General features: G+C 41.2%; 1 protein-coding gene across 3 annotated transcripts in view; it reads left to right on the forward strand.

Moving 5' to 3' along the window:
* Positions 1-26,825, forward strand: part of LOC139462175 (four-jointed box protein 1-like) — a 60,656-nt gene extending 33,831 nt beyond the window's left edge. For all 3 annotated transcript variants that reach the window (XM_071243717.1, XM_071243719.1, XM_071243718.1), the window contains exons 3-7: positions 1,018-2,860; positions 21,964-22,140; positions 22,435-22,615; positions 23,571-23,735; positions 25,827-26,825. In XM_071243717.1, the coding sequence (XP_071099818.1) occupies positions 2,125-2,860; positions 21,964-22,140; positions 22,435-22,615; positions 23,571-23,735; positions 25,827-26,253 (1,686 nt within the window). In that variant the 5' untranslated portion in view covers positions 1,018-2,124 and the 3' untranslated portion in view covers positions 26,254-26,825. The remainder of the gene's footprint in view (positions 1-1,017; positions 2,861-21,963; positions 22,141-22,434; positions 22,616-23,570; positions 23,736-25,826) is intronic.
* The last annotated feature ends 985 nt before the right edge of the window (positions 26,826-27,810 follow it).

Below are 27,810 nucleotides of genomic sequence, written 5' to 3' on the forward strand. Positions count from 1 at the left end.
CATACAACATCCTCACACACGACTCCCTCACACACAACACCCACACACGACTCCCTCACACATGACTCCCTCACACACAACACCCACACACACAACACCCACACACACAACACCCACACACATGACACCCTCACACATGACACCCTCACACACAACACCCTCACACCCGACTCCCTCACACCCGACTCCCTCACACACAACACCCTCACACACAACACCCACACATACAACACCCTCACACACAACTCCCTCACACATGACACCCTCACACACGACTCTCTCACACACAACATCCTCACACACAACACCCACACACACAACACCCACACATACAACACCCTCACACACAACTCCCTCACACAGACTCCCTCACACACGACACCCTCACACACAACACCTCACACACAACACCTCACACACAACACGTCACACACAACTCCCTCACACACAACACCTCACACACGAAACCCTCACACACGACACCCTCACACACAACTCCCTCACACACGACTCCCTCACACACGACACCCTCACACACAACACCCTCACACACAACTCCCTCACACACAACACCCACACACACAACTCCCTCACACACAACACCTCACACACGACTCCCTCACACACAAGTCCCTCACACACAACACCCTCACACACAACTCCCTCACACACGACTCCCTCACACACGACACCCTCACACACAACACCTCACACACAACACCTCACACACAACCTCACACACAACCTCACACACAACTCCCTCTTACACAACACCTCACACACGAAACCCTCACACTCGACACCCTCACACACGACTCCCTCACATACAACACCCTCACACACAACTCCCTCACACACAACTCCCTCACACACAACTCCCTCAATCCGTGAGGCTGAAAAGCAAGTTAAAGTAGAGGCCTGGTACGGCAATATGTTTAATTTTAATTTCATCCACACAATTTGAATATTTAATCCCATTTAATGTCATTTGGTCACAACTATTTTGTTAAATTTCAGACATTCTGATGATCACCTGTTGCTGGCACACCTGTGCATACAATAATGTAACCTAGACACACCAGTCAGGTGTGCTACAGGCGAGGGACTGACAGATACTAAGCAACTAGAGATACTGTCTCTACCCTGTGTAATACAGCCAGTGATAGACACTTCACGGTAACAACAGTGTGATCTGACACTTGTGTTGAAAGGTATTATCAGATTTAGCCAGTTTCCCAGGGATTAGTCAAGAGTGATCAAACAAGTGTTACACTGATCACATTAAATAAAAGATTACATGTGCTGAACTGATTAACGGTGCTCAGCACCACCTGGAGTTAAAGGAGCAAGGACATGCCTCTACTTCCATCGCCATGGATGAAGGTAATAAAATAATACAGTCCAGTTGGGAGAGTGCACATTCTTAATTACAGGTGTGTGTTTCACCTGTCAGGATAATTACAGGTGTGTGTTACACCTGTCGGATGGTGATAACAGGTGTGCATACCACAACCCAATGTTAATTTAACTGCAATGAATACAGAAACATCACTGAAGTGATGTCAATGGAAATATATCAGCTACCCATTGTTATCTGATGGACCCAATTACGAGTTCTGGTCAACTGCCCACTTGAGTGGACACACTGAACGAGGTGCTGTCTGGCCTGTCGGCTGCAGCTAGCATATCACAATAGGTGGGCATTGCTAGGGGTCAGTGGATTCCCATGCAAGCTTGTGTCCTGCAGGTGGGCTGGAAGTCAACAGAAGCTGGACCTACCACACAATGACATGGGCATTAGTGGGGAACAATTTGTAACACACTGTGTTTCCCTCCATTGCTGTGAGTTTACTAGTTCATGCTGAGTGTTATCACACTGCTGTGAGGGGAATACACCAAGTTATATTCTGACAAGTTCATATTGTGCTCAAGACTGGATGTTAATCACAATTAAACAGTGTGCAGTTTCGTGGATACTTGACGGATGTCTTCAATTTATTCAATGACAGAAACAAAGCTTTAAATGATCATCATGCTTCGTGGGTAAATCAGTCAAAATGATCAGTATTACAGATCCCGAGAAATCCAAAATATCCACAAGCATTATCTAGCTACTCCTACACCATGAGAAGCTTCAGTATGAGGAGGGTGAAGACCCTCTTTCTGACAATCTTCTCATTCGGTTTCTGTTTTGTGTTACTGCTCAATGTGATGATACATCAGCTCAACAATTCCGACCGTGACATGGATGTTCATGTCAGCGCAGCAAACCCTTCAGCGTACAGGATGAAGCTGCGGCAACTGTCACAGCAGCATGACAACAACTACATCCATGCTGCAGGGTCACCGTTGGTGGACAGGAAACCCCAGGCTGCCCAGGACTCAGAGTATGGTCAACGCAAGGGGGGCGTCTTGCCGCAGAAAAGGGAGAGAATGCAGCACGGCATCGTTATAGAAAGCGACAGAATGGCAAAAGATAAACCAGCTGTGTTTAGGAAGGTTGATAAATTTTTGTTCCCAAATCGGAGAAAAGACATTGACGATGACTACTCCTATGAGGAGGACATTGAGAAGGTGGTGATTCAGGATGAGGATGAAGAAGGGGATGAGAAGGACGAGTTTGAGGACGATGACATCGACCCAGACGAAGACTATGATGAGGATGCTGCAGATAGAAACCCTCCAAATGTGTTTGATAATCTGAAAAATTCATCCAAAGAGGTTTTCACAAAACCGCCATTACACTTCCAGGAGGTCGGTGTGCCTACCGTGACTCAAGCAGTGACAAAGATGTTCCCACACCAAGTGGTGGTGGACGCAATATACTGGTCGCCGCAAGTTGAGCAACTCATTCCAAAAGGTGAGGCTGTTTGAAAGTCATCAACTTACTTTTAGCTGTTCAACTAGAAATTTCACAAATGAAGCATAACATTTTAGAGCAAGGACTTTTCTATCCTCTAATTTCAGTAATTAGTAGTGAAAAGGGAAAGTTTGACTCCCTATTCTCCAAAAATAATATTTATTTTTTTTCAGTAACCTTTTACATGTCAGCCCGCAAGAGCAATTAGTGTTCAAACTGAAAGGGTTCTGAGGTGGTTGATGTTTTCTCTTGTAGCTTTTGAATCTTGGGATTCACTCATATCTAAGATTCACATATGGGTTTTTCCAAGGGTCAACCCCTGGCCTTTCATGTTTACTGTTACAGTTTTACACTGTCACATGTCAATTATCAAATTGAAACAATAAGTTCCCCAGAAACCGGTACATAAAAGAACTTAGAAGTGTAAAACCAACAAACAAACAACAAATGGTATGCAATCAACAATTGTACTACAAAATTAACTAGGTTTACAAATATATCCAAATTACTGCACAGCAATTACAATGGCAGCACACAATAGAGTGGTGGTACAATATTCAATGGCAGCACACAATAGAGTGGTGGTACAATATTCAATGACAGCACACAATAGAGTGGTGGTACAATATTCAATGGCAGTACACAATAGAGAGGTGGTACAATATTCAATGGCAGTACACAATAGAGAGGTGGTACAATATTCAATGGCAGCACACAATAGAGTGGTGGTACAACGTTCAATGGCAGTACACAATAGAGTGGTGGTACAATATTCAATGGCAGTACACAATAGAGAGGTGGTACAATATTCAATGGCAGCACACAATAGAGTGGTGGTACAATATTCAATGGCAGCACACAATAGAGTGGTGGTACAACATTCAATGACAGTACACAATAGAGTGGTTGTACAACATTCAATGGCAGTACACAATAGAGTGGTTGTACAATATTCAATGGCAGCACACAATAGAGTGGTGGTACAATATTCAATGGCAGTACACAATAGAGTGGTTGTACAATATTCAATGGCAGTACACAATAGAGTGGTTGTACAATATTCAATGGCAGTACACAATAGAGTGGTTGTACAACATTCAATGACAGTACACAATCGAGTGGTTGTACAATATTCAATGGCAGCACACAATAGAGTGGTGGTACAATATTCAATGGCAGTACACAATAGAGTGGTTGTACAATATTCAATGGCAGTACACAATAGAGTGGTGGCACAGTATTCAATGACAGTACACAATAGAGAGGTGGTACAATATTCAATGACAGTACACAATAGAGAGGTGGTACAATATTCAATGACAGTACACAATAGAGTGGTGGTACAGTATTCAATGGCAGTACACAATAGAGTGGTGGTACAACATTCAATGACAGTACACAATAGAGAGGTGGTACAACATTCAATGACAGTACACAATAGAGAGGTGGTACAACATTCAATGACAGTACACAATAGAGTGGTGGTACAACATTCAATGACAGTACACAATAGAGAGGTGGTACAACATTCAATGACAGTACACAATAGAGTGGTGGTACAACATTCAATGACAGTACACAATAGAGAGGTGGTACAACATTCAATGACAGTACACAATAGAGAGGTGGTACAACATTCAATGACAGTACACAATAGAGAGGTGGTACAACATTCAATGACAGTACACAATAGAGTGGTGGTACAATATTCAATGACAGTACACAATAGAGAGGTGGTACAACATTCAATGACAGTACACAATAGAGAGGTGGTACAATATTCAATGGCAGTACACAATAGAGAGGTGGTACAATATTCAATGACAGTACACAATAGAGAGGTGGTACAACATTCAATGACAGTACACAATAGAGAGGTGGTACAATATTCAATGACAGTACACAATAGAGAGGTGGTACAATATTCAATGACAGTACACAATAGAGAGGTGGTACAATATTCAATGACAGTACACAATAGAGAGGTGGTACAACATTCAATGACAGTACACAATAGAGAGGTAGTACAACATCCAATGGCAGTACACAATAGAGTGGTGGTACAACATTCAATGACAGTACACAATAGAGTGATGGTACAACATTCAATGGCAGTACACAATAGAGTGATGGTACAACATTCAATGGCAGTACACAATAGAGTGGTGGTACAACATTCAATGACAGTACACAATAGAGTGGTGGTACAACATTCAATGGCAGTACACAATAGAGTGATGGTACAACATTCAATGACAGTACACAATAGAGTGATGGTACAACATTCAATGACAGTACACAATAGAGTGATGGTACAACATTCAATGGCAGTACACAATAGAGTGATGGTACAACATTCAATGGCAGTACACAATAGAGTGGTGGTACAACATTCAATGACAGTACACAATAGAGAGGTGGTACAGTATTCAATGACAGTACACAATAGAGTGATGGTACAACATTCAATGACAGTACACAATAGAGAGGTGGTACAATATTCAATGGCAGTACACAATAGAGTGATGGTACAACATTCAATGACAGTACACAATAGAGTGATGGTACAACATTCAATGACAGTACACAATAGAGTGGTTGTACAACATTCAATGGCAGTACACAATAGAGTGGTGGTACAACATTCAATGACAGTACACAATAGAGAGGTGGTACAACATCCAATGGCAGTGCACAATAGAGTGGTGGTACAACGTTCAATGGCAGCACACAATAGAGTGGTGGTACAACGTTCAATGACAGTACACAATAGAGTGCTGGTACAATATTCAATGGCAGTACACAATAGAGAGGTGGTACAATATTCAATGACAGCACACAATAGAGTGCTGGTACAACATTCAATGACAGCACACAATAGAGAGGTGGTACAACATTCAATGACAGCACACAATAGAGAGGTGGTACAACATTCAATGACAGTACACAATAGAGAGGTGGTACAATATTCAATGACAGCACACAATAGAGTGCTGGTACAACATTCAATGACAGCACACAATAGAGAGGTGGTACAACATTCAATGACAGCACACAATAGAGTGGTGGTACAGTATTCAATGACAGTACACAATAGAGTGATGGTACAACATTCAATGACAGTACACAATAGAGTGGTTGTACAACATTCAATGACAGTACACAATAGAGAGGTGGTACAATATTCAATGACAGCACACAATAGAGAGGTGGTACAATATTCAATGACAGTACACAGTAGAGTGGTGGTACAATATTCAATGACAGTACACAATAGAGTGGTTGTACAACATTCAATGACAGTACACAATAGAGAGGTGGTACAATATTCAATGACAGTACACAATAGAGTGGTGGTACAATATTCAATGACAGCACACAATAGAGAGGTGGTACAATATTCAATGACAGTACACAGTAGAGTGCTGGTACAACGTTCAATGGCAGTACACAATAGAGAGGTGGTACAATATTCAATGACAGTGCACAATAGAGAGGTGGTACAATATTCAATGGCAGCACACAATAGAGTGGTGGTACAATATTCAATGGCAGTACACAATAGAGTGGTGGTACAGTATTCAATGACAGTACACAATAGAGTGGTGGTACAGTATTCAATGACAGTACGCAATAGAGTGGTGGTACAACATTCAATGACAGTACACAATAGAGTGGTGGTACAATATTCAATGACAGTGCATAATAGAGTGGTGGTACAATATTCAATGGCAGCACACAATAGAGAGGTGGTACAATATTCAATGACAGCACACAATAGAGTGCTGGTACAATATTCAATGGCAGTACACAATAGAGAGGTGGTACAATATTCAATGACAGTACACAATAGAGTGGTGGTACAGTATTCAATGACAGTACGCAATAGAGTGGTGGTACAATATTCAATGACAGTACACAATAGAGAGGTGGTACAACATTCAATGACAGTACACAATAGAGAGGTGGTACAACATTCAATGACAGTACACAATAGAGTGGTGGTACAGTATTCAATGACAGTACGCAATAGAGTGGTGGTACAATATTCAATGACAGTACACAATAGAGAGGTGGTACAATATTCAATGACAGTACACAATGGAGTGGTGGTACAATATTCAATGACAGTACACAATAGAGTGGTGTACAACGTTCAATGACAGTACACAATAGAGAGGTGGTACAATATTCAATGACAGTACACAATAGAGTGGTGGTACAATATTCAATGACAGTACACAATAGAGTGGTGGTACAATATTCAATGACAGTACACAATAGAGTGGTGTACAACGTTCAATGACAGTACACAATAGAGAGGTGGTACAATATTCAATGACAGTACACAATAAAGTGGTGGTACAGTATTCAATGACAGTACGCAATAGAGTGGTGGTACAATATTCAATGACAGTACACAATAGAGATGTGGTACAACATTCAATGACAGTACACAATAGAGAGGTGGTACAATATTCAATGGCAGTACACAATAGAGTGGTGGTACAATATTCAATGACAGTACACAATAGAGTGGTGGTACAGTATTCAATGACAGCACACAATAGAGTGGTTGTACAATATTCAATGACAGCACACAATAGAGAGGTGGTACAACATTCAATGACAGTACACAATAGAGAGGTGGTACAATATTCAATGACAGTACACAATAGAGTGGTGGTACAGTATTCAATGACAGTACACAATAGAGTGGTGGTACAGTATTCAATGACAGTACACAATAGAGTGGTGGTACAGTATTCAATGGCAGTACACAATAGAGTGGTGGTACAGTATTCAATGACAGTACACAATAGAGTGGTGGTACAGTATTCAATGACAGTACACAATAGAGAGGTGGTACAATATTCAATGACAGTACACAATAGAGAGGTGGTACAATATTCAATGGCAGTACACAATAGAGTGGTGGTACAATATTCAATGACAGTACACAATAGAGTGGTGGTACAACATTCAATGGCAGTGCACAATAGAGTGGTAGTACAACATTCAATAACAGTACACAATAGAGTGGTGGTACAGTATTCAATGACAGTACACAATAGAGTGGTTGTACAATATTCAATGACAGTACACAATAGAGTGGTTGTACAATATTCAATGACAGTACACAATAGAGAGGTGGTACAACATTCAATGGCAGTACACAATAGAGAGGTGGTACAGTATTCAATGGCAGTACACAATAGAGTGGTGGTACAACATTCAATGACAGTACACAATAGAGAGGTGGTACAATATTCACTGGCAGTATGTAATATGATAGTAGTGGTCAGTTCCAAATACAAAAAACAATGGGGATGGCAAAAGTCGGTGATCACGATATATATTCACCCAGCAGTGGCAGTGGTCAAGCCCCCGAGATACAAAACAAAAGTTGGTCTTGATGTAATGTGGGATGATAGACAGGGTTGTTGTGAATGATAAGTCCGAGGCTGCACTGAATGAGTGTGAGTGAGTGAGTATGGTTTTACACCACTTTAAGCAATATTCCAGCAATATCACGGCAGGGGACACCAGAAATGGGCTTCACACATTGTACCCATGTCTGGAATCGAAACCGGGTTTTCGGCGTGACGAGCCAACGCTTTAACCACTAGGCTACCCGACCGCCCCTGCACTGAATGATGTCTAGTCCATGGATGTACAGTAATTCTATCTTAACACATGTAATAGTCAAGTGTAGATAAGTGGACAGGACGCCAGTCTTAAACAGGGACATAATAGAGGAATTAAGGTTGAAACTAATACTCATTTCATCAGAGACCTGTGCAAGCTTAGGCACAATTAAAGGGCTAAATGTGGAAACAACATTTCCTCTTTGACATTCAAAGACAATATATCAAGCTTAAAAACCAATTAGTCAGGAATTCAGATCTTCCATAATTAAGAATACATTGCAAGCAGTTACATCCTCGTTAGTGCTGGGTTAATTAGTGAGGGAATGGATGCTTAATGTCTCTCAAAGATTCAGAGTATCAAAAGTTAAGTATAAAATAATTATTCCAGTCAGTTATTTATCCATAATTTTTTTTTAAAAACATGTAACGCAGACACTTGCATTTGTCTAACCAGTCAAGTTATGAATAATCTCTGTGGGTTTATGCTGCCAAACATGGTCACTCATTCAAAACCGCTTCTCAACTTCACATGACCTGTGACCTATAACCTGTGACCTGTGCACTGTGTACAGGACCACGTGACACCATAGTGATCACATGTTCATGAAACACATGGCCAAGTTGGATAATGTCGGCATGATACAGTCATGTTGTATTGGGCAAGCTCGACGAGGTAGCTAAGATTGGTGAAAGCAAATCCACATGTGACAAGACTAAATATCTGCATGTGTTTTAGAAGAGAAACCCGACATGTTTCTTCATTACACCTCCGTGGCCAGATTCAGTGACCCATTTACAACATACTGGCTAATTGAAAGAATGTATACTGTCGGGGTCAGACAATGGTCTAAAGTCAAACGGCATACCATATTTCTGCCCACCTCTGGGACAGACAGCCTTTCAATTTACCAGTCAATGTCACATTTGGCCTGTCAATGGTCATCCATCCCCAAATCCCTGTTAAGATCCAGGGTAGAATAGGTCTTCAGCGACCCATGATTGCCTAAAAAGGCGATTATGTTTGTCATAAGAGGCATCGGGTGGTCAGACTTGCTGACTTGGTTGATGCATGTCATTGTATCCCAATTGCGTGGATCAATGTTCATAATGTCAATCACTGGACTGTCTGGTCCAGACTTGTCTATTTACAGACTGCCGTCATATAGCTGGAATATTGCTGAGCGCATGGTTAAACAAGCAACAAAAAAATATCCCGAAGTACAGAAAAGCTCCTAATCAGATGTGTGCAAACACTGCAATGTACTATCTTCATAACGAACAGTTTGGACCCGTGAAGATGCCGGGGTAGAATAGGTCTTCAGCAACCCATGCTTGCCGTAAAAGGTGACTGCTTGTCGTAAAAGGCGACTAACGGGATCGGATGGTCAGACTCGCTGACTTTGTTGATGCATGTCATCGATCCCAATTGCATGGATCGATGCTCATGATATTAATCACTGGATTGTCTGGTCCAGACTCGATTATTTACAGACCGCCGTCATATAGCTGGAATATTGTTGAGTGCGGCGTTAAACAACAAACAAACAAAAACAAAACGAACAGTTTGCACACTTGTGCCATGTGCTATATATATAGCTAGAAGAACAAAATGAAGTTATTTTGTGAAGTATACCACCCTGATTAACGGGATCTGCTGTATGTTACACTGACTGCTATATTCCCGTTAGGACAAAATTGCAACTGAAATAACCAATATGTCACTATCAGCCTGATTTCCTCCGCCGATGCAGTGCCAACTATTGACACTCTTGACACTACATTCCAGATAATACAATCTGCTTTGTTGCCATGGTAACATGACAATGGACCCAAAACTCAGGTAATTTGATGATAACCTCAGGCATAAAGGAGACTCCAATGTATCGACCTGTACAGTCATGATAGGTTACATCCAGAACTGACTGTTTAGCTAATTAGCTAATCAGGCAGCTTCATACTCAGCAGGACCATCACCATATGGTCTTGTGGTAAAGCGTCCGCCCGGAGAGCGGAAGGTCCGGGGTTCGATCCCCGGCCGCGTAATACTAAGAGACGTTAAAAGATGGTACTTGTTGTTACCCTGTCTGGCGTTCAGCATGAAGGGGCTAAAACAAGGACTTGTCGGCTCGGAGTCAGTATACTGTGCCTGAGTGGGGTATTCATGTTAAACTGCGGCATGGTATCTCAGTGGGCTTGCACTATAAATCGGATACACACACACACACACACACACGCAAGCTATATAAGTGCAATAATCTTGGACGCGACGTTAAACGCCATTTCACCTCGCCTCATGCTCAACAGCTATCAGTAACTGTGACGGGCGAAAATAACACATAAACTACACCAGTGCTGATTCCAGGAAACAACATAGGTCCCCAGCAGGATATGCGTGTTGTAACAGGTGGCTAAATGTGGTCAGACTCCGTGACGAGCAATCAGTCCACCTGATCCCGTTAGTCGCCCTCCTATGACTCCATATTCGAAATTCTTTGTATCAGAGCCACTGTCATGGTTAGAATCATTATGGGACTAGTCATTTAATTTTTTTAATTGTTTTGTTCTTTCACCTGATGAAGGAGTAAGCCTATACTCTAAAACGTTGTGTTCCTCATAATAAAGAAGTTGACATCCTTAAATTCTGTTCTTTGTGTGTATCATTTCCAAATGCCTTTGAAAGACTTGTCATTTATTGTTGTTGGGGGGAGGGAATTGGCCTCAGGACAGTATGATGTTACCCCCTCCCCATTTTATGTAACATTTTTAATGCCCCATCTCCCCCCATCCTCCCCCAAAATACATGTGTCATTTTTCACGACATACACACCGTATAATAAATTACCACTACCTAAAAAAAGGTCAAATTGGTACTTTTTTGTTGGAATTATGTGTAATTGTTTCATTCCCCCCCTTCACTATAGTAGTGACACTTTTTGGCAAACACCCCCCCCCCCCCCCTTATCACAAATGATGTAATACGATTTAGAATAATCTGGTAACAAAGTGTTCTGGAAGCAAAAAAAACCCTCAAACGGCCCTCTGGGACCAACCGCAGTGTTGTCTTCAACGACTCAATTAACGATTACAACACCATGACAGTCTCCCTTCCTGCCACATCAATAGGTGATCTATTATTGATGATATGGCATCAGATACAGATACCTCCCTGTGGTCCAATTGTCTAATTGGATATGTATGTTTAATTGGACGTCTATTCTAGTCGAGGGTTTCTCACCAACCAGCATTATGCCATGTTAAACTGCCAGTAAGTCTGTCTTAGTCTGTAATTAATTAATTATAAGCCCGCCTGACTATCAAACACACTGCCTCACATTATTTTGATGTCCCGATGTACTATGCTAATGAGTGAGAGAGTGAGTATGGTTTAACGCCGCTTTTAGCAATATTCCAGCAATATCACGACGGGGGACACCAGAAATGGGCTTCACACATTGTATCCATGTCGGGAATCGAACCCGGGTCTTCTGCGTGACGAGCAAACGCTTTAACTACTAGGCTACCCGACCGCCCAACTTTGCTAATGAAGAACATCTCTGTGCTCCCTTTTATCAAATACACCATATATACAAAGTACCACTTTACATTCATGCATCCACTGAAAGTGAAATGCATCCATTAATGATTAACATTTGTTTGTTTTGTTTGTTGTTTAACGCTGCACTCAGCAATATTCCAGCCATATGACGGCAGTCTGTAATCGAGTCTGGACCAGACAATCCAGTGATTGACATCATGAGCATCGATCCACGCAATTGGGACATGTAGGCACCAACCAAGTCAGCGATTCTGACCACCCGAGATCATTAGTCGCCTCTTATGACAAGCATAGTCGCCTTTTACGGCAAGCATGGGTTGCTGAAGACCTATTCTACCCCAGATCTTCATCGGTCTGAAAATTGATTTAAACAACTGATTGAACAGTTTGTCTCGATAAAAATTCAATAAATAAAATGACATGCCTCCTGACTGAGTTTTAAGAAGACAAATGACAATTGATTCATGATGGCCTGATCTTACTCTAACCCAGCAGTGTCATGGCAGGTGCATGCTGGTCAACTAAAACAATGCATAAAACCCTCGTAAAACCGTTGCCATGTCTCCCCAGTTTAGCTCCCAGTTAAAACTGCAATAACTTGTTCTGCTAAGGTGACACTTAGTCTCAACCAACTGGAGCCAAAAGTTATCGACTAAACTAGAAATGGAGAATACTTTATTTGTCTGCCTGTTGTTTTGGACAGACCATAAAGGCAGAGACACAGCTACAGAATGGAATCATGAAATGTTAAGTGTTAATTGAATAAAATCCATGAATGGTCCCTGGCCATTACAAACATTGAACCAAGAGCCCAACACTCCACAGCCAGACGTGGATACAGCATGACAGAGTCATATTGTCCATGAAACAAAACAACTAACAACAACAAGTGAACAAAGATTCAGCTGAATTCTTCTTTATTAGATTTCAACCTACTCTCACTAATCTGTTAGTGAAACATCACCCATATGCAATTGTTTCTCAGTTGTGTGGTGCAAGCGTCAGAGAGGCTCCAGGCACGATGTAACGAAGAAGCAGCTCTATGCAGGTTGATTCCTGTCCCTGCACACTAGAACAAAGTGTGCATCCATCTGTACACTGGGGCTTCATGTTGCTGTCAATACTGCGAAGTGAACACCTGAACAAGTTCCTGAACAATTTTAAGTTCCTGGTGGGATATATATATCCCAAGGTCATCTTATTTGTGAGGTACTGTTTGCTGTTGATGTCCGTCACCGTCAATCACTGGATCCTTGTGGTTGTCACCACCCATGACAAGATCCTTGTGATTGTCACCATCAATGACTGGATCCATGTGGTTGTCACCACCCATGACTGGATCCATGTGATTGTCACCATCAATGACTGGATCCATGTGGTTGTCACCACCCATGACAAGATCCTTGTGATTGTCAACACCAATGACTGGATCCATGTGCTTGTCACCACCTGTGATAAGATCCATCTGGTTGTCACCACCCATGACTGGGTCCATGTGCTTGTCACCATCAATGACTAGATCCCTCTAATTGTCACCACCAATGACTAGATCCATCTGGTTGTCCCCATCAACGACTAGATCCATCTGGTTGTCCCCATCAATGACTAGATCCATCTGGTTGTCCCCATCAATGACTAGATCCATCTGGTTGTCCCCATCAACAACTAGATCCATCTGGTTGTCCCCATCAATGACTAGATCCATCTGGTTGTCCCCATCAATGACTAGATCCATCTGGTTGTCACCACCCATGACTACATCCATCTGGTTGTCACCACCCATGACTGGATCCATGTGCTTGTCACCATCAATGACTAGATCCCTCTAATTGTCACCACCAACGACTAGATCCATCTGGTTGTCACCATCAAGGACTAGATCCATCTGGTTGTCACATCAATGACTAGATCCCTCTAGTTGTCACCACCCATGACTAGATCCATCTGGTTGTCACCACCCATGACTAGATCCATCTGGTTGTCACCACCCATGACTAGATCCATCTGGTTGTCACCACCAATGACTACATCCCTCTAGATGTCACCACCAACGACTAGATCCATCTGGTTGTCACCATCAATGACTAGATCCCTCTAGTTGTCACCACCAATGACTAGATCCATGTGTACGTCACTGGATCTATCAGGTCATCACCAACATTGTCTGGATCCAGATCTGGGCAATCGGTCTGATCTATCAACTCGATCAGTTGTCCTACATTCTGGCACAACAGATGGTCTTTCTTTATCAATATCTCATCCACAAAACATTATTTCACGCTGCACTTAAATGTGAAGCAATTGTAAAGACAACTAGGAACACCACCAAGAGCGACTACATGATCCACAACCGGGAGATCTTTTCACGTCAGTGTTTGAGTAACATGCCTGTGTTATCGATATTGATTGCTTTATCATATCAGAATCGTCACGCGCAGGAAGCATGTAGCATTACAAAGCTTTAGAGTGTACAAATATCAACAGAAACTGACTGAGATGCACAAACAGATTCAGGTCACCCAGACTACACGGGCATCGACAACTTTCATTATGAACTGCTGCATCGGCACATTGTGAAAACATATGCCTTGCTACCAATATTGTATATTCTTACAAGAAATATTGTACAGTTTTCAAGATCTGAACCAGAAACGAGCACTACCGCCATTTTCAATCTAAGTTAAAGTTGTTGCTTTGGAAATCAAAACATAATGTTTTTCAAAATCCTAAACTATCAAAAGGCACCAGTTTACCACTACACCTATCTATGTGTCATGTTTGGTTAAGATATCTCTCATGTTTTTTTAGCTCTGCTCCAGAAACATGACGACGGACAGCACCTATTTTTATATCCCCTTCCAATTTGTGGTGGGGGATAATTAACTATAAAGAGTGATGATGAGTGTCTTAAAAGTTATATTAAAGTGTAATGGCTAATAAAGTGAGTGAGTGGATTTGACTCGACGACGCTTTTATCAATATTCAAACAATATCACGGTAGGGGACACCAGATATGGGCTTCACACATTGTACCCATGTAGGTAATCAAACCCAGGTCTTCAGTGTGATGATCCACTGACTAGCCTACCCCACTGCCCAGCAATGCCCTCAAATTGGTTGCCTTTATCAAACTACTGTACAAATGTGAATCAGAAATGAAAAAAAATAACTTGAAATTGAGCTAATGTATGCACAGAAAAACATTAAGGCCTGGCAGCATGGGAAATTGAAAATTTAACTATGTTCAAATATTAACTTGAAAACAAAAAATCTTTAAAAAACATTTGTAAGTTCCATCTTAAGTAAACTAAACATCTGTACAGTTTCTATTTTCTTTGAGTATACATAGTTTTTACGCTGCTTTTAGCAATATTCCAGCAATATCACGGCAGGAGACACCTGAAATGGTTTTGGCATGATAAGCGAACGCTTTAACCACAAGGCTACCCCACCGCCCCAGACACTGCGAGCAATACAGATCCATAAACACTCCAATAAAATCAGATCTAACTGAACACCACTGAATTATAAGGTAGTCCATTAACAAACTTATCACCTGTGTGTGTTATTACATGAGTTATAAAACAACTTTGTCAATGTGAATCCACGAATCTGTGACAATGTATACTCCATCATGCCTCTGTTGTCCACCATGTCTGCAAACTCCCAGTATAAAACAGCCCCTAGGTGCTCAACCAGGCAGGCTCTTATCAAATGGCTCCCCTCTTGACATGGTTGCGTTTGACAACACAATATACGACAGCCTGATAGTGACAAATTCCTCGACTGCTGGGACTCAACACCTCGACCTGTGAATAAGTCGTGCTTCACAAGACTGGACCCATCTCACACAGACATCTTAACACTCCACTGTCATAAATAATAGGACATAAATCTCTGTGTTGAGAAGGTACTCCAGCCCTGCAGAGCAGACAGGTGATCAGCTTGGCAGGAAGACAGCAAGTATGCCTTGCCACTAAGCTGTAATGTTGGCTTTTATTTTATGCTGTTTCAGCAATATTTAAGCTAGGTCACTGCGACCTGTCATTAAATACACACAAACCAGTGGTTGATATCATGAGCACTTTCCCATTCTGTAACGGTATGATGAAGCACAACCAACCATGTCACCGAGATTGCCTGATTAGCCAATCCAATTAAGACATTGTTAAGATAAGAGAAAGCATTTTGTGTACCTATTTTTAGGTCTTCACCAGCCCAAGCTTGCACTAAAAGGCGACTATATAAGAGGCGACTAATTGGATTGGGTGGTCATGTAATTGTTTCCCAATTGCGAGGATTCATGCTCATGATATCAATCACTGGATTGTCTGGTCCAGGCTCGATTATTTTCAGACCGCCATCATATAGTTGGAATATTACTACTACCCTACAGTCTACACCACTACCCTACAGCCTACATCACTATCCTACAGCCTCCATCACTACCCTACAGCCTACATCACTACCCCACAGTCTACATCACTACCCTACAGTCTACACCACTACCCTACAGCCTACACCACTATCCTACAGCCTCCATCACTACCCTACAGCCTACATCACTACCCTACAGTCTACACCACTACCCTACAGTCTACACCACTACCCTACAGCCTACATCACTATCCTACAGCCTACATCACTACCCTACAGTCTACACCACTACCCTACAGTCTACACCACTACCCTACAGCCTACATCACTATCCTACAGCCTCCATCACTACCCTACAGCCTACATCACTACCCTACAGTCTACACCACTACCCTACAGTCTACACCACTACCCTACAGCCTACATCACTATCCTACAGCCTCCATCACTATCCTACAGCCTCCATCACTACCCTACAGCCTACATCACTACCCTACAGTCTACACCACTACCCTACAGTCTACACCACTACCCTACAGCCTACATCACTATCCTACAGCCTCCATCACTACCCTACAGTCTACACCACTACCCTACAGTCTACACCACTACCCTACAGCCTACATCACTACCCTAAAGCCTTCATCACTACCCTACAGCCTACATCACTACCCTACAGTCTACACCACTACCCTACAGCCTACATCACTATCCTACAGCCTCCATCACTACCCTAAAGCCTTCATCACTACCCTACAGCCTACATCACTACCCCACAGCCTACATCACTACCCCACAGCCTACATCACTACCCCACAGCCTACATCACTACCCCACAGTCTACATCACTACCCCACAGTCTACATCACTACCCCACAGCCTACATCACTACCCCACAGCCTACATCACTACCCCACAGCCTACATCACTACCATACAGCCTACATCACTACCATACAGCCTACATCACTACCTCCCATCCCTCCCCTCTGATATACAACATACGGGATGCACTGAATCGTTATTGGCCAACATGTTTCACCCATGTGCAAGCCATAACTGAAATTTTTAAAGATAAAATGAGTGAATACCACGAATACTTTTTCAATTAACTTCTTTTTTAATATGTTGCATAATGGTGATTGAAACCTTTTTGAAGCCATCTGAGAAGAGTTTGTTGCTTTAGATGTGATTAATAGAACAAGTGTGTGTAAGAGAACATCAGCACTTGAGTCCCTTTTACTATCATGAAGCTTTATCCAAGATGATAGCTTGACATTTTTCTGCCCTATAGTGTTTGAAAATACCTACTTTCACTTGAACAGTTTCAGGATTCATTTACCTAATGTGCTGAGTGGTTGGTATCTCATACAGATCTTGAAACAGAAATATAAAAAAAACTCTACACTACTTTGCCAAATCTAGATTCCTGAAAATGAATGGAGATTCTCTGGGGCCTTTTCAATTAGATTTCAAAGGCAATTTATAAAGACAAATTTTAAAATATACAACTCCACTTTAGAGAGGGATATTTGTTTTATCTATCCATGAGACAAAAAACTGATTCTCATGATGACATGTATAATTATCCCTATCTAAAGTTGAGTGGTATAGTTTAAAACCGAACTTTGATAACGGTGTAAGAATCTACATCAAAACGTTGCTACACGCAATAAACCACATGCTGTTATCCATAAAGATGTACGTTCTCATTGCTTAATTCCAAGACAAAACTTTAGTATAAAATTGTGTACCACTGATTCATTCTAACCGAAAAAGAGTAAATAAATATTTTTAAGTACCTCAGTTGATGGAATCCACAATATATCACCTAGAATCCCTCTGTGTTCATGGCTGCTGTTTTGTCTGCGAAGATATTTATTCCATTTTATCAAATTTATCCCTGAGAAACTGCAGCTCAGATTTTGTAAATCCATGTAAGGTGTCAGTTAAACAACACACAACTGGGCAAGCCGAGCAGAACTAGGACTCAATCCTTTTATCCACACAGTACCAATAAAAAAAGCAAATTTCTATCACCATGTTCATTCTTCAAAAAATATAATACTTCAGAATGGTTTTGCTGAATGTACATATTTGGTGAATAAACGATCAGGATGGGTTTGCCAGCTCAATCTAATCTTAGGAAAACACAATTTCAAAGAGACAAAAAAGTCGAAATTCGACCCCTTCAAGGAAACTCTCCAGGGCCCACTTGCACGAAGCGATCTTAGCGCTAAGACTATTGTAAGCCTATGTTAAAGTATGGGAGTTACGATCATCTTAGCGCTAAGATCTCTTTGTGCGAGTGGGCCCAGATGTTAATGCAACTAGAGACACAGGAAACAAACTCAGGACATACAGGGTTGTTAAGAATGAAATAAAATTAGAACCTTATCTCAGACACAGTAAAATAAGAAAATACCGATCGCACTTTCTAAAATAAGATTAAGTAACCATAAATTATGTATAGAACATACAAAGCCGACCACCCACCCCACTCCATCAGAGGCTATGCTCTACATGTTGAATTGAAGCAACTTGGTGAGTTACTGCATAGGGATATAAAAGTTGGTATATTTTTACTGACTGACATTCTCATCATGAGTTTGAAACAAAAACGGCAGGCTTACAATGCTGCATTCAAACTGTGAGTCATCGTGCTAGCTGAGACATTTTCTCACGGGTTCATAATTCTATATACACCGATTCACAAAATGGCTCTTTGGAAAATTATCCACACAAAATGAAAATGTCCTAAATCATGAAAAGAAATGATTTCACTACATCCTCTTAAATAATGAAGTCATCAACATCAATTGCATTTGTTTAAATATCTATAATTACAAGCGATAAATACTTGTTGATCTTAATCAACCGATGACATTTTATGTATAATATCATCAAATATGTAATACTGACATTTTTAAATGTTATTTTCTGTGTGTGAGCGAGTGAGTGAGTGAGTGAGTGAGAGAGAGAGTGTGTGTGTGTGTGTGTGTGTGTGTGTGTGTGTGTGTGTGTGTGTGTGTGTGTGTGTGTGTGTGTGTGTGTGTGTGTGTGTGTTTGTGTCTGTGTGTCTGTGTGTGTGTCTGTGTGTGAATCATCATGTTTTTGTCATTTAAGATTTTGTAATGATCCGTAATGGATTACTTTGTGCAATAAATATTATACTACTCAACGTTTGATAAGGACACTGAGATACGTCATACTACATCAACATGTTATGAGTATTGACATACTTAGTGGGGTCAATCAAGACATAATAAAACATATCCCTACCAAAACTTGAGTCGAGTCCCATTTCCCCATACAATGAGTGGGTGAGCAGGTACACAGACATTACCAGGACAAACTACAGGCTTGTTATCCTGTTAAACATAGGTCTAATCCTGCCATCTGTATGTGTCAACATAGATCAGAGTTTCAATACATCCCCATTTAGTTACGCAGAAGTAAATGATAACACTCAACACCTCCTGGTCGTCCCGGATGAGAAGTGTCCCCCTATCTCAGGCCGTGATCACTTCCCATTTGTCTTCATTACAGAGCCCTCCATTAGATACCATAACACACAGCCTTGGACAAGTCAGGGGGCACCTGCTTCTGTAGACTTGCACAAGTCCCTTATGCTATAATTATAAGTTTAAATCATAGTTCTAGATTATGTAAATGATAAGAACAAGATGCCCCTAACAGACTGGAGTCCACATATCTAGACTTGCTATTAGGAGCATAGAACTACCAAACATCCATGGACTTTTCTTTCAGTACAGCCTTGGAGCAAGGCTACTGCTTCTAATACGGGGATGGGTTTGGCTAGGCTGTGATGCTAGCTGTGCAAACACATTATATATAATGTAGGGTTAATTCAGGTAGTTATATGGCCTTTGTGGACTAATTGGGATGAGCTGATGTTGGGATGGAGCGTGGTAAGACAGCATTTTGACAAGTAGAGAAGCAGATAAAGTTCGGACTTCAAATGTTTCAAATGTCCAATGTTCTAAACTCGAGGACAAGTAAGGAAATTACGGGAATCGAACCCACAACCTCCTGATCAGTAGTCGTGGACTATAAGACCCTAGAACTGGATGAAGATATATGGTTCATTTGAAGGTCACATGTTTAGAAAATATTTCCAAGCCAGATATATTTTATGAGCATAACACACTTTTATACATTATAGTATGTATAAAACAAATGTATTAAACAAATACATTATAACCAGGGAATACGAACATTTGTTCTGAGAATGGTTGGCAGTGGCGTTATAACCATTTTGGCATTATATCCAGGGAAATTTAAAGGTGGGAAATCCGTTCTGGCCACCTTGGGCAATATAACCAGTGTGGCGTTACAACAAGGGTAGACTGTACTGTCTTCACTTTGTTTGGGTGCTCATAAAATTGAAATGGAAATATTTTTTTAATAGAACAGAAACCATACATTTCATTATGTCTGAAACACCAAATGTTTAGAGATTAGAGAAAGATAGATTAACGATTCATTTACTTGTAGTGAGTGAGTGAGTGAGTATGGTTTTACGCCGCTTTTAGCAATATTCCAGCAATATCACGGCGGGGGACACCAGAAATGGGGCTTCACACATTGTACCCATGTCGGGAATCGAACCCGGATCTTCGGCGTGACGAGCGAACGCTTTAACCACTAGGCTACCCGACCGCCCCTCATTTACTTGTAAGTCACAGAGGTAGATATATTGATTAAGTTGATATATTTAGCTCAGATAATGTCTAAAAAAATGTTTCTTTATTATTCATAGTAAATCAAAACGGGGTCAGACTTGACACATAATGCTCATCTTTTGTATATACTGACATACTGTCACAACTAAATAACTGTGGAGTCACGTTCATGTGAATAATTTCAATAATCATATTAAGACACTGTATCCCACAGTCCTGCCACTTACATTTTACTGTGCTGCTTAAGATGCCGCTAGGCTTGGAAGAGTGGTCTCCCTTGACCCACTGACTACTTACCTCAATTAGGGTACAGTACATAAATAGTTCAAAGTCTTGTCCTTTCATAATCCATTACACAGTTACTTCATTATTATGAACATAATGACGACAACACATATTATAATCCATATTAATACATATCTTTTTCTTAACAGACTTACTTTCAACCAACTAACGCAAAAAAAACTCTGCAAACCTTTTTTCTTATTTCTTATGACTTGATTTTTCATTTTTCATGGTTCAGTGAAAACGTACATGTTAATTTTACAAGTAAACAGTGTGTTCTGATCATCCTTTATCACAATAAAATCTTTGAAAAACGTATGAATGTCAAAATTGTGTCGTTCATACACTTATGAACGTCTATTTCGCAGTCTCGTCCAATGGAAAAGCTGTATATCATGTAAACTTCAATTTTAAAAATTATGAATGTCTATTTCGCAGTCATGTGATCAACTTCTCGTCCAATGGAAAAGCTGTATATCATGTAAACTTCAATTTAAAAAATTATACATGTATGAACTGTATGTTCCAGGCATGTCCAACTACAGCCTGATTGGCTGGGTGAGGAGGATGCGAGTCACTCACGTCAAGAGTCTCCAGCAACCATCATGGGATCGCTGCGGACGTCCCAAAAATGGATTTGTTGTCATGGAGGATGGGACAACTATGTGTGCCCGATACCGCCACCCCCACGACACACTTGTGTTAGGTGAGTAATACCACTTCATAATGCATGGCAGCTAGGTTAGAAATTGGACTTATTAACCCATGTGTGCCTGATACCACCACCCCCACGACACACTTGTGTTAGGTGAGTAATACCACTTCATAATGCATGGCAGCTTGGTTAGAAATTGGACTTATTAACCCATGTGTGCCTGATACCACCACCCCCACGACACACTTGTGTTAGGTGAGTAATCCCACCTTATAATGCATGGCAGCTAGGTTAGAGTGACCTGTGTCACACCTGCCTTCTAACGAACCTGCTTCCCTCCTACAGGTGAGGTCCTCTCCTTCTACCTGTCGATGTTGTTGGGGATGGACAACGTTCCAGCGGTGCTACTGTCCCAGGTCAACGACTCGTCGATCCACTGGCGGAGTCAAGACACTGAAGCCCTGGGGTGGGGCAACAACCAATATGTGGCCCTGATTCAGTGGATCGACAATATGAATTCCCGCAGGTGAGCGTAATACAGGATGGGTTCCAATCAACATGGGAGGAACATAAATCTGACGACTAATGCATCCTTTTTTCACAAAAATGTAATATATTATATGAATGTCAAAAGGTTTATAGTTCTTAATAATCACATCACCATTTTGGTGTTTTTCACTGAGCAGCAACAATCAAATCATGTATTGTGTTGACCAAGAGTTTGGAAAAAGAATTATTTTTATTTCTGCAAAGACGAACTTGAACCAAATTGATGTCAATAAATATGCCGGCTGCGTCATACGAAAAGATGTTGAAAGATGGTACTTGTTGTTACCCTGTCTTGCGCTCGGCATTAAGGGGCTAAAACAAGGACTGGTCGACTCGGAGTCAGTATACTGTGTCTGAGTGGGGTATTCATGTTAAACTGCGGCATTCTATCTCAGTGAGCTAGTACTATAAAATCAGGATCAGTACAAGCAGCCACACACAGACACACACAGACACACACACAGGCACACAGACAGGCACACAGACACAGACACAGACACACACACACACACACACACACACACACACACACACACACACACACACACACCACACACCACACACACACACACACACACGCGTATATAATATGCAGATTTAAAAAGTTGATAAGTTGCATAGATCTACTCCCAAGTCTTGCACTACAGTAAAAGAAGCTAGGACACTTGATATATCACAAGGTAAAGGAATGTTTTAAATGTAATATGCACCCTGCTGAAATAACATGTAAAATGCTCTTTCCTTAGTTTTATTATGTACCTTAACATAGATGTAGTTACAGTTACAGAAACTACTACAGTACCTTGGAATATTTTCATTCACCATGATAACAACCATTTTTTTTTGGACAATTGTGAAAAATAAAAGGTATTCTCACACGTACTGTATTATTTTCCAACAATGTGACTCAATTCTCCCTCCCTGTTTGGCAGAGCTCATGTGCAGATGCCGCAAACGATCCTGGAGGCATATCGTGCCGGGGACATCGTCAACTCCGACACCATAGCAGAGAAGAAGTTAAGTGCTGAGGCACTGTCGGACATCGTCCAGTGGGGCGCCATGGTCATCTTCGACTACCTCACTGGCAACTATGATAGGTAGGTCCAGGACTCATAAGGATATCATGGCAGGATTCAAGCCCACGATCATAGGATCCTGGTGTGCCTAAGGCATGCAACTCTGCCCTCAAATGTGTTAAGTAATCACAAGATGTTGTATTGTGAAATGTGCAAATGTGATGAAATCAGGCTGCTGTCGGTGAAGTAGTCAGTGCTGTGATATGTGAAAGTTAAAACAATGAAGTAATCAGCTGATACGTCCCTCAAAAATTACCTGGTTTATGAATGAGATCAACATAGCTGTAGCTGTCAAATCAGCAGTTTTAATCAGAGGTTGTTAATGTGATTTGATACCTCTGATCGGCCAATAAGAAATATGAATGGGATCAACATTGCTGTAGCTTTCAGATCAGCAGTTTTAATCGGAGGTGGTTATTGTGATTTGATACCTCTGATCGGGAAATAAGAAATATGAATGAGATCAACATTGCTGTAGCTTTCAGATCAGCAGTTTTTATCAGAGATGTGATTTGATACCTCTGATCAGCCAATAAGAAATATGAATGAGATCAACATTGCTGTAGCTGTCAGATCAGCAGTTTTAATCAGAGGTTGGTATTGTGATTTGATACCTCTGGTCGGCCAATAAGAAATATGAATGAGATGTAGCTGTCAGATCACAGTCAGATGTTATTTGATGTTATTTGAATCAAAACATGTAAATTTAAAATATTCACTGAGCAAATCATCATAACAACCTCTAATTTAAAGTACTTTCAATCGATCTAGTAAGCTATATTTCCAAGATTGTTCCTGAAAATATCAAACTCCTCCATGCCATTCGTTAATATCTGGCAGAATATCATCAGTAAAACAGTGGTAGCAGGAACATAATAAGCATTATCGCCTACCTGCAGTCAGACGTTTCCTCCATGAGTCCTGTAACTGTATTGCAAACCCGCTTCCAAAGTGTCCGCATTTAGCGAGCTCCATCTACCTCCTCAGGGACGTCCAGCTCATTCATCATCACACAATTAGCAACCTACGAGCTACCAGCGTACATCTGCCAATAACTGCCATCCCCTCACCTCGGCGGAGTAGATCTAGTATGTCAATACATTCATGTGATTGGAGTTGTCCACAACCTCGGACAAAGATGATGTATAGATGGCTAGCACGCCTGAAATAGAAGAAAAGAGTCATGTATTATCTCCATGTATGAGGTGCCTGGAGGATCGAAGCTCCCCAGTCAAAGTAGGGTCAACCACTTGGATTAATAGGGTCTTGTGTGAAAGTGTCACTTTGGCCCAATGTGATAAGATTAAGTGTTTTATTAGTAATGACTTGTGTGTTTGATCAAAAGGAACAGATTATCAAACTTATGCTGCTTGGTAGGACTGACATCGAACTGAACCATGTGATCATGCGAGGCAACAACAGAGGGTCTAGCATTGCAGAGTGCATCCAAATTAGTACCCTCTTCGCTGCGGACTCAGTGTAATGCCAGTGGCACACTAACATCGATTACGGTATTATCATCTGTGGAAGCTACTAATTTGGTGAGACAGTAATATCATCATTTTGGTAGATAATGTTGTTACTACACACAGATTATCCTGAAAGGCTTCAGAGTGATCAATTTGAACAATGGGAAAGTGAGTGACAGGTCCTATTATATGCGGACATTTGGAATGGACATGGAAGGGGAGGTCGACCTTCAAAACAAGGACAGGATGTTAGGTGGTGGTCCAGTGCTTAGTGCTCTTCTTATCATGCTGGGGTCTGAGTTTGAGCGCTTATGGTCATATATTTGGTTAAATGGTTCAGTTTAGGATCAATCAGTCATTAAATATTCTTGGAGGTGGAGGGTAAGGATGGTGGTAGGTAGGAATGGCGATTGGGTTGTGGAAGGTTGGCCTTTAAATGTTGTTAAGAGGCAGAATAGCTTGTCAGTCACTGCTTCAAGACATTTTTCCAGGATATGCAGCATGTTCAGAGAAAAATGTTTATATTTTTTTAAAAACCTGAGCCCAAATTATGTAATTCCATTTTTTTATGAAACAAATTAATTCAAAAACACAATAACATTATGCATGTTTTATAATTGTCCCCAAACATTCTGTGTTTCAGAGTGGCCAGTATGCAGGATGCAGCAGAAAAAGAGAAATCACCAAAGATAATTCAAGATGACATCCGTAACCTTCGTAAATCTACAACAACAGGAAAACTCTGGTTGATAGATAACGAGAGCGGTCTCCTTGATGCGTACGACCTCCTGTACCATAGCGGCAGCAACGGCGACAACTTCCTCCATTTCCACAAGGAGATGCTGCAGGCAATGTGCATCTTTCAGAAGTCCCTCGTCGACGCTCTGTACCAGCTCCACGGAAGCATCAGCCCCCACGAGGTGCTCGAGCACTACGCCAGGACGTACGAGCCTCTCATTGATGCCGTTCAGAAAGACGCTACCTATAATTTATTTAAGACAATGTTTTCTAAAAGACTTGGTGAGGTCATTCAATGGATCAAGTTCTGCAAGGATTCTCACAGGAGGTGACGAACATGGATTTTTAATTGTTCCTTCTGTATATTTTGTTTCATTTAACGTAAACAGTCCCAAATTGTGCTTGTGGTGTGCTGAAGACGAGAATGTGATTCAGTGACCTAAATGTTATTCAGTTCATTCACCGATTTGAATGTGATTCCTTGCATCCAGTGACCAGAAGATGATTCAATGAATCCAGTGACCAGAAGATGATTCAGTGAATCCAGTGACCAGAAGATGATTCAGTGAATCCAGGGACTTGAAATGGATCCCATGTTGACAGCAACCCACTTTTTCAGACTTTGTCACGTGGGAATTTTGTGCACCTGAATCGAACTAAATGCTAACCTTGGTCTGAATGTGACTGGAAAAAATAGAAAGACTGACATTCCTAAAGACATAACTTATTTTGTTGGATATTGTCCTTCAGTGAATTTGGGTTGATTTGTCAGACAAGTGCTTTGGACGTGGTTCAAGATGGAGCTATGGTTCAGTCCGAGACAGGAATATGTGGTGTGTGGTGGAATACTTTCACTGCTGATGAGTAAACTCAAGTGAATCTCCTGGGTCGTTTACTTGTTTCACTAACTGCTGCCTAATTTTTTCACATGATGAATAAAATTAATATTATAAGAAATCTGTTTCATCCCTCCGAGTCTTCAAATATATTTCAGTAATTAAATATCCATCAACATGTTCAATAATTTATAAAGGAAGGAAAATACTCTCTCACAAATGAAATGTTACAAGGGTAAACAAAAATATATCAGTTCAAATTATAAAAAAACGAAATGATTTTTTTTTTTAAATTCGATTACCTACCCTATTGCTATAAAATGTCATCAAACAAGTAAACAATGCCCGTATATATATGTTGATCGGAAATCCATTGTCAATGTATGAAGAAGCATGGTTCTATGTCTCTCATCTGTATATCGTGGGTGTTATTGTAAATTATTTGTCATGTGTTTTTTTCTGTCATGTATTAAAACGGTCCAAACCTTCACCGTGTTGTTGTGAGAGGTCACGATATGTAAACGGTCCCTACCTCAATCTTGAAGAATACCTAGTGGAACATTCGTGACCAACTCGTGTTATTCCGGGACAAGCACGGAAAGGGGCGAGTGGGGACGAATGCTGGTGGGATCGACAACTGGACCAATCAGCGTGAAATACACATCTTTTCACACCGCCCACCTCGGTGGAATTATAGCACGAGCTGCACGTGCAAGAGCAGTTGCCCATGACGACAATACGATCAGCTTACAACGCGTTGTAATGAATGGATGGCGGCCCATTTAAACTGCATTTGTTTGTTTCTTTAACGGCACACTCAACATTATTCCCGCTATGTGTCAGCGGTCTGTAAATAATGAGTCGGGACCAGACAATCCAGTTATAGACATCATGAGACATCATAGGTCTTCAGCAACCCATGCTTGCCATAAAAGGCGACTACGGGATCGGGTGGTCAGGCTCGCTGACTTAGTTGATACATGTCATCGATCCCAATTGCGTGGATCGATGCTCATGATATCAATCACTGGATTGTCTGGTCCAGACTCGATT

This window comes from Haliotis cracherodii, unplaced genomic scaffold (assembly GCF_022045235.1).
Source record: "Haliotis cracherodii isolate W230 unplaced genomic scaffold, xgHalCrac1.p SCAF_15, whole genome shotgun sequence".
NCBI lineage: Eukaryota > Metazoa > Mollusca > Gastropoda > Lepetellida > Haliotidae > Haliotis > Haliotis cracherodii.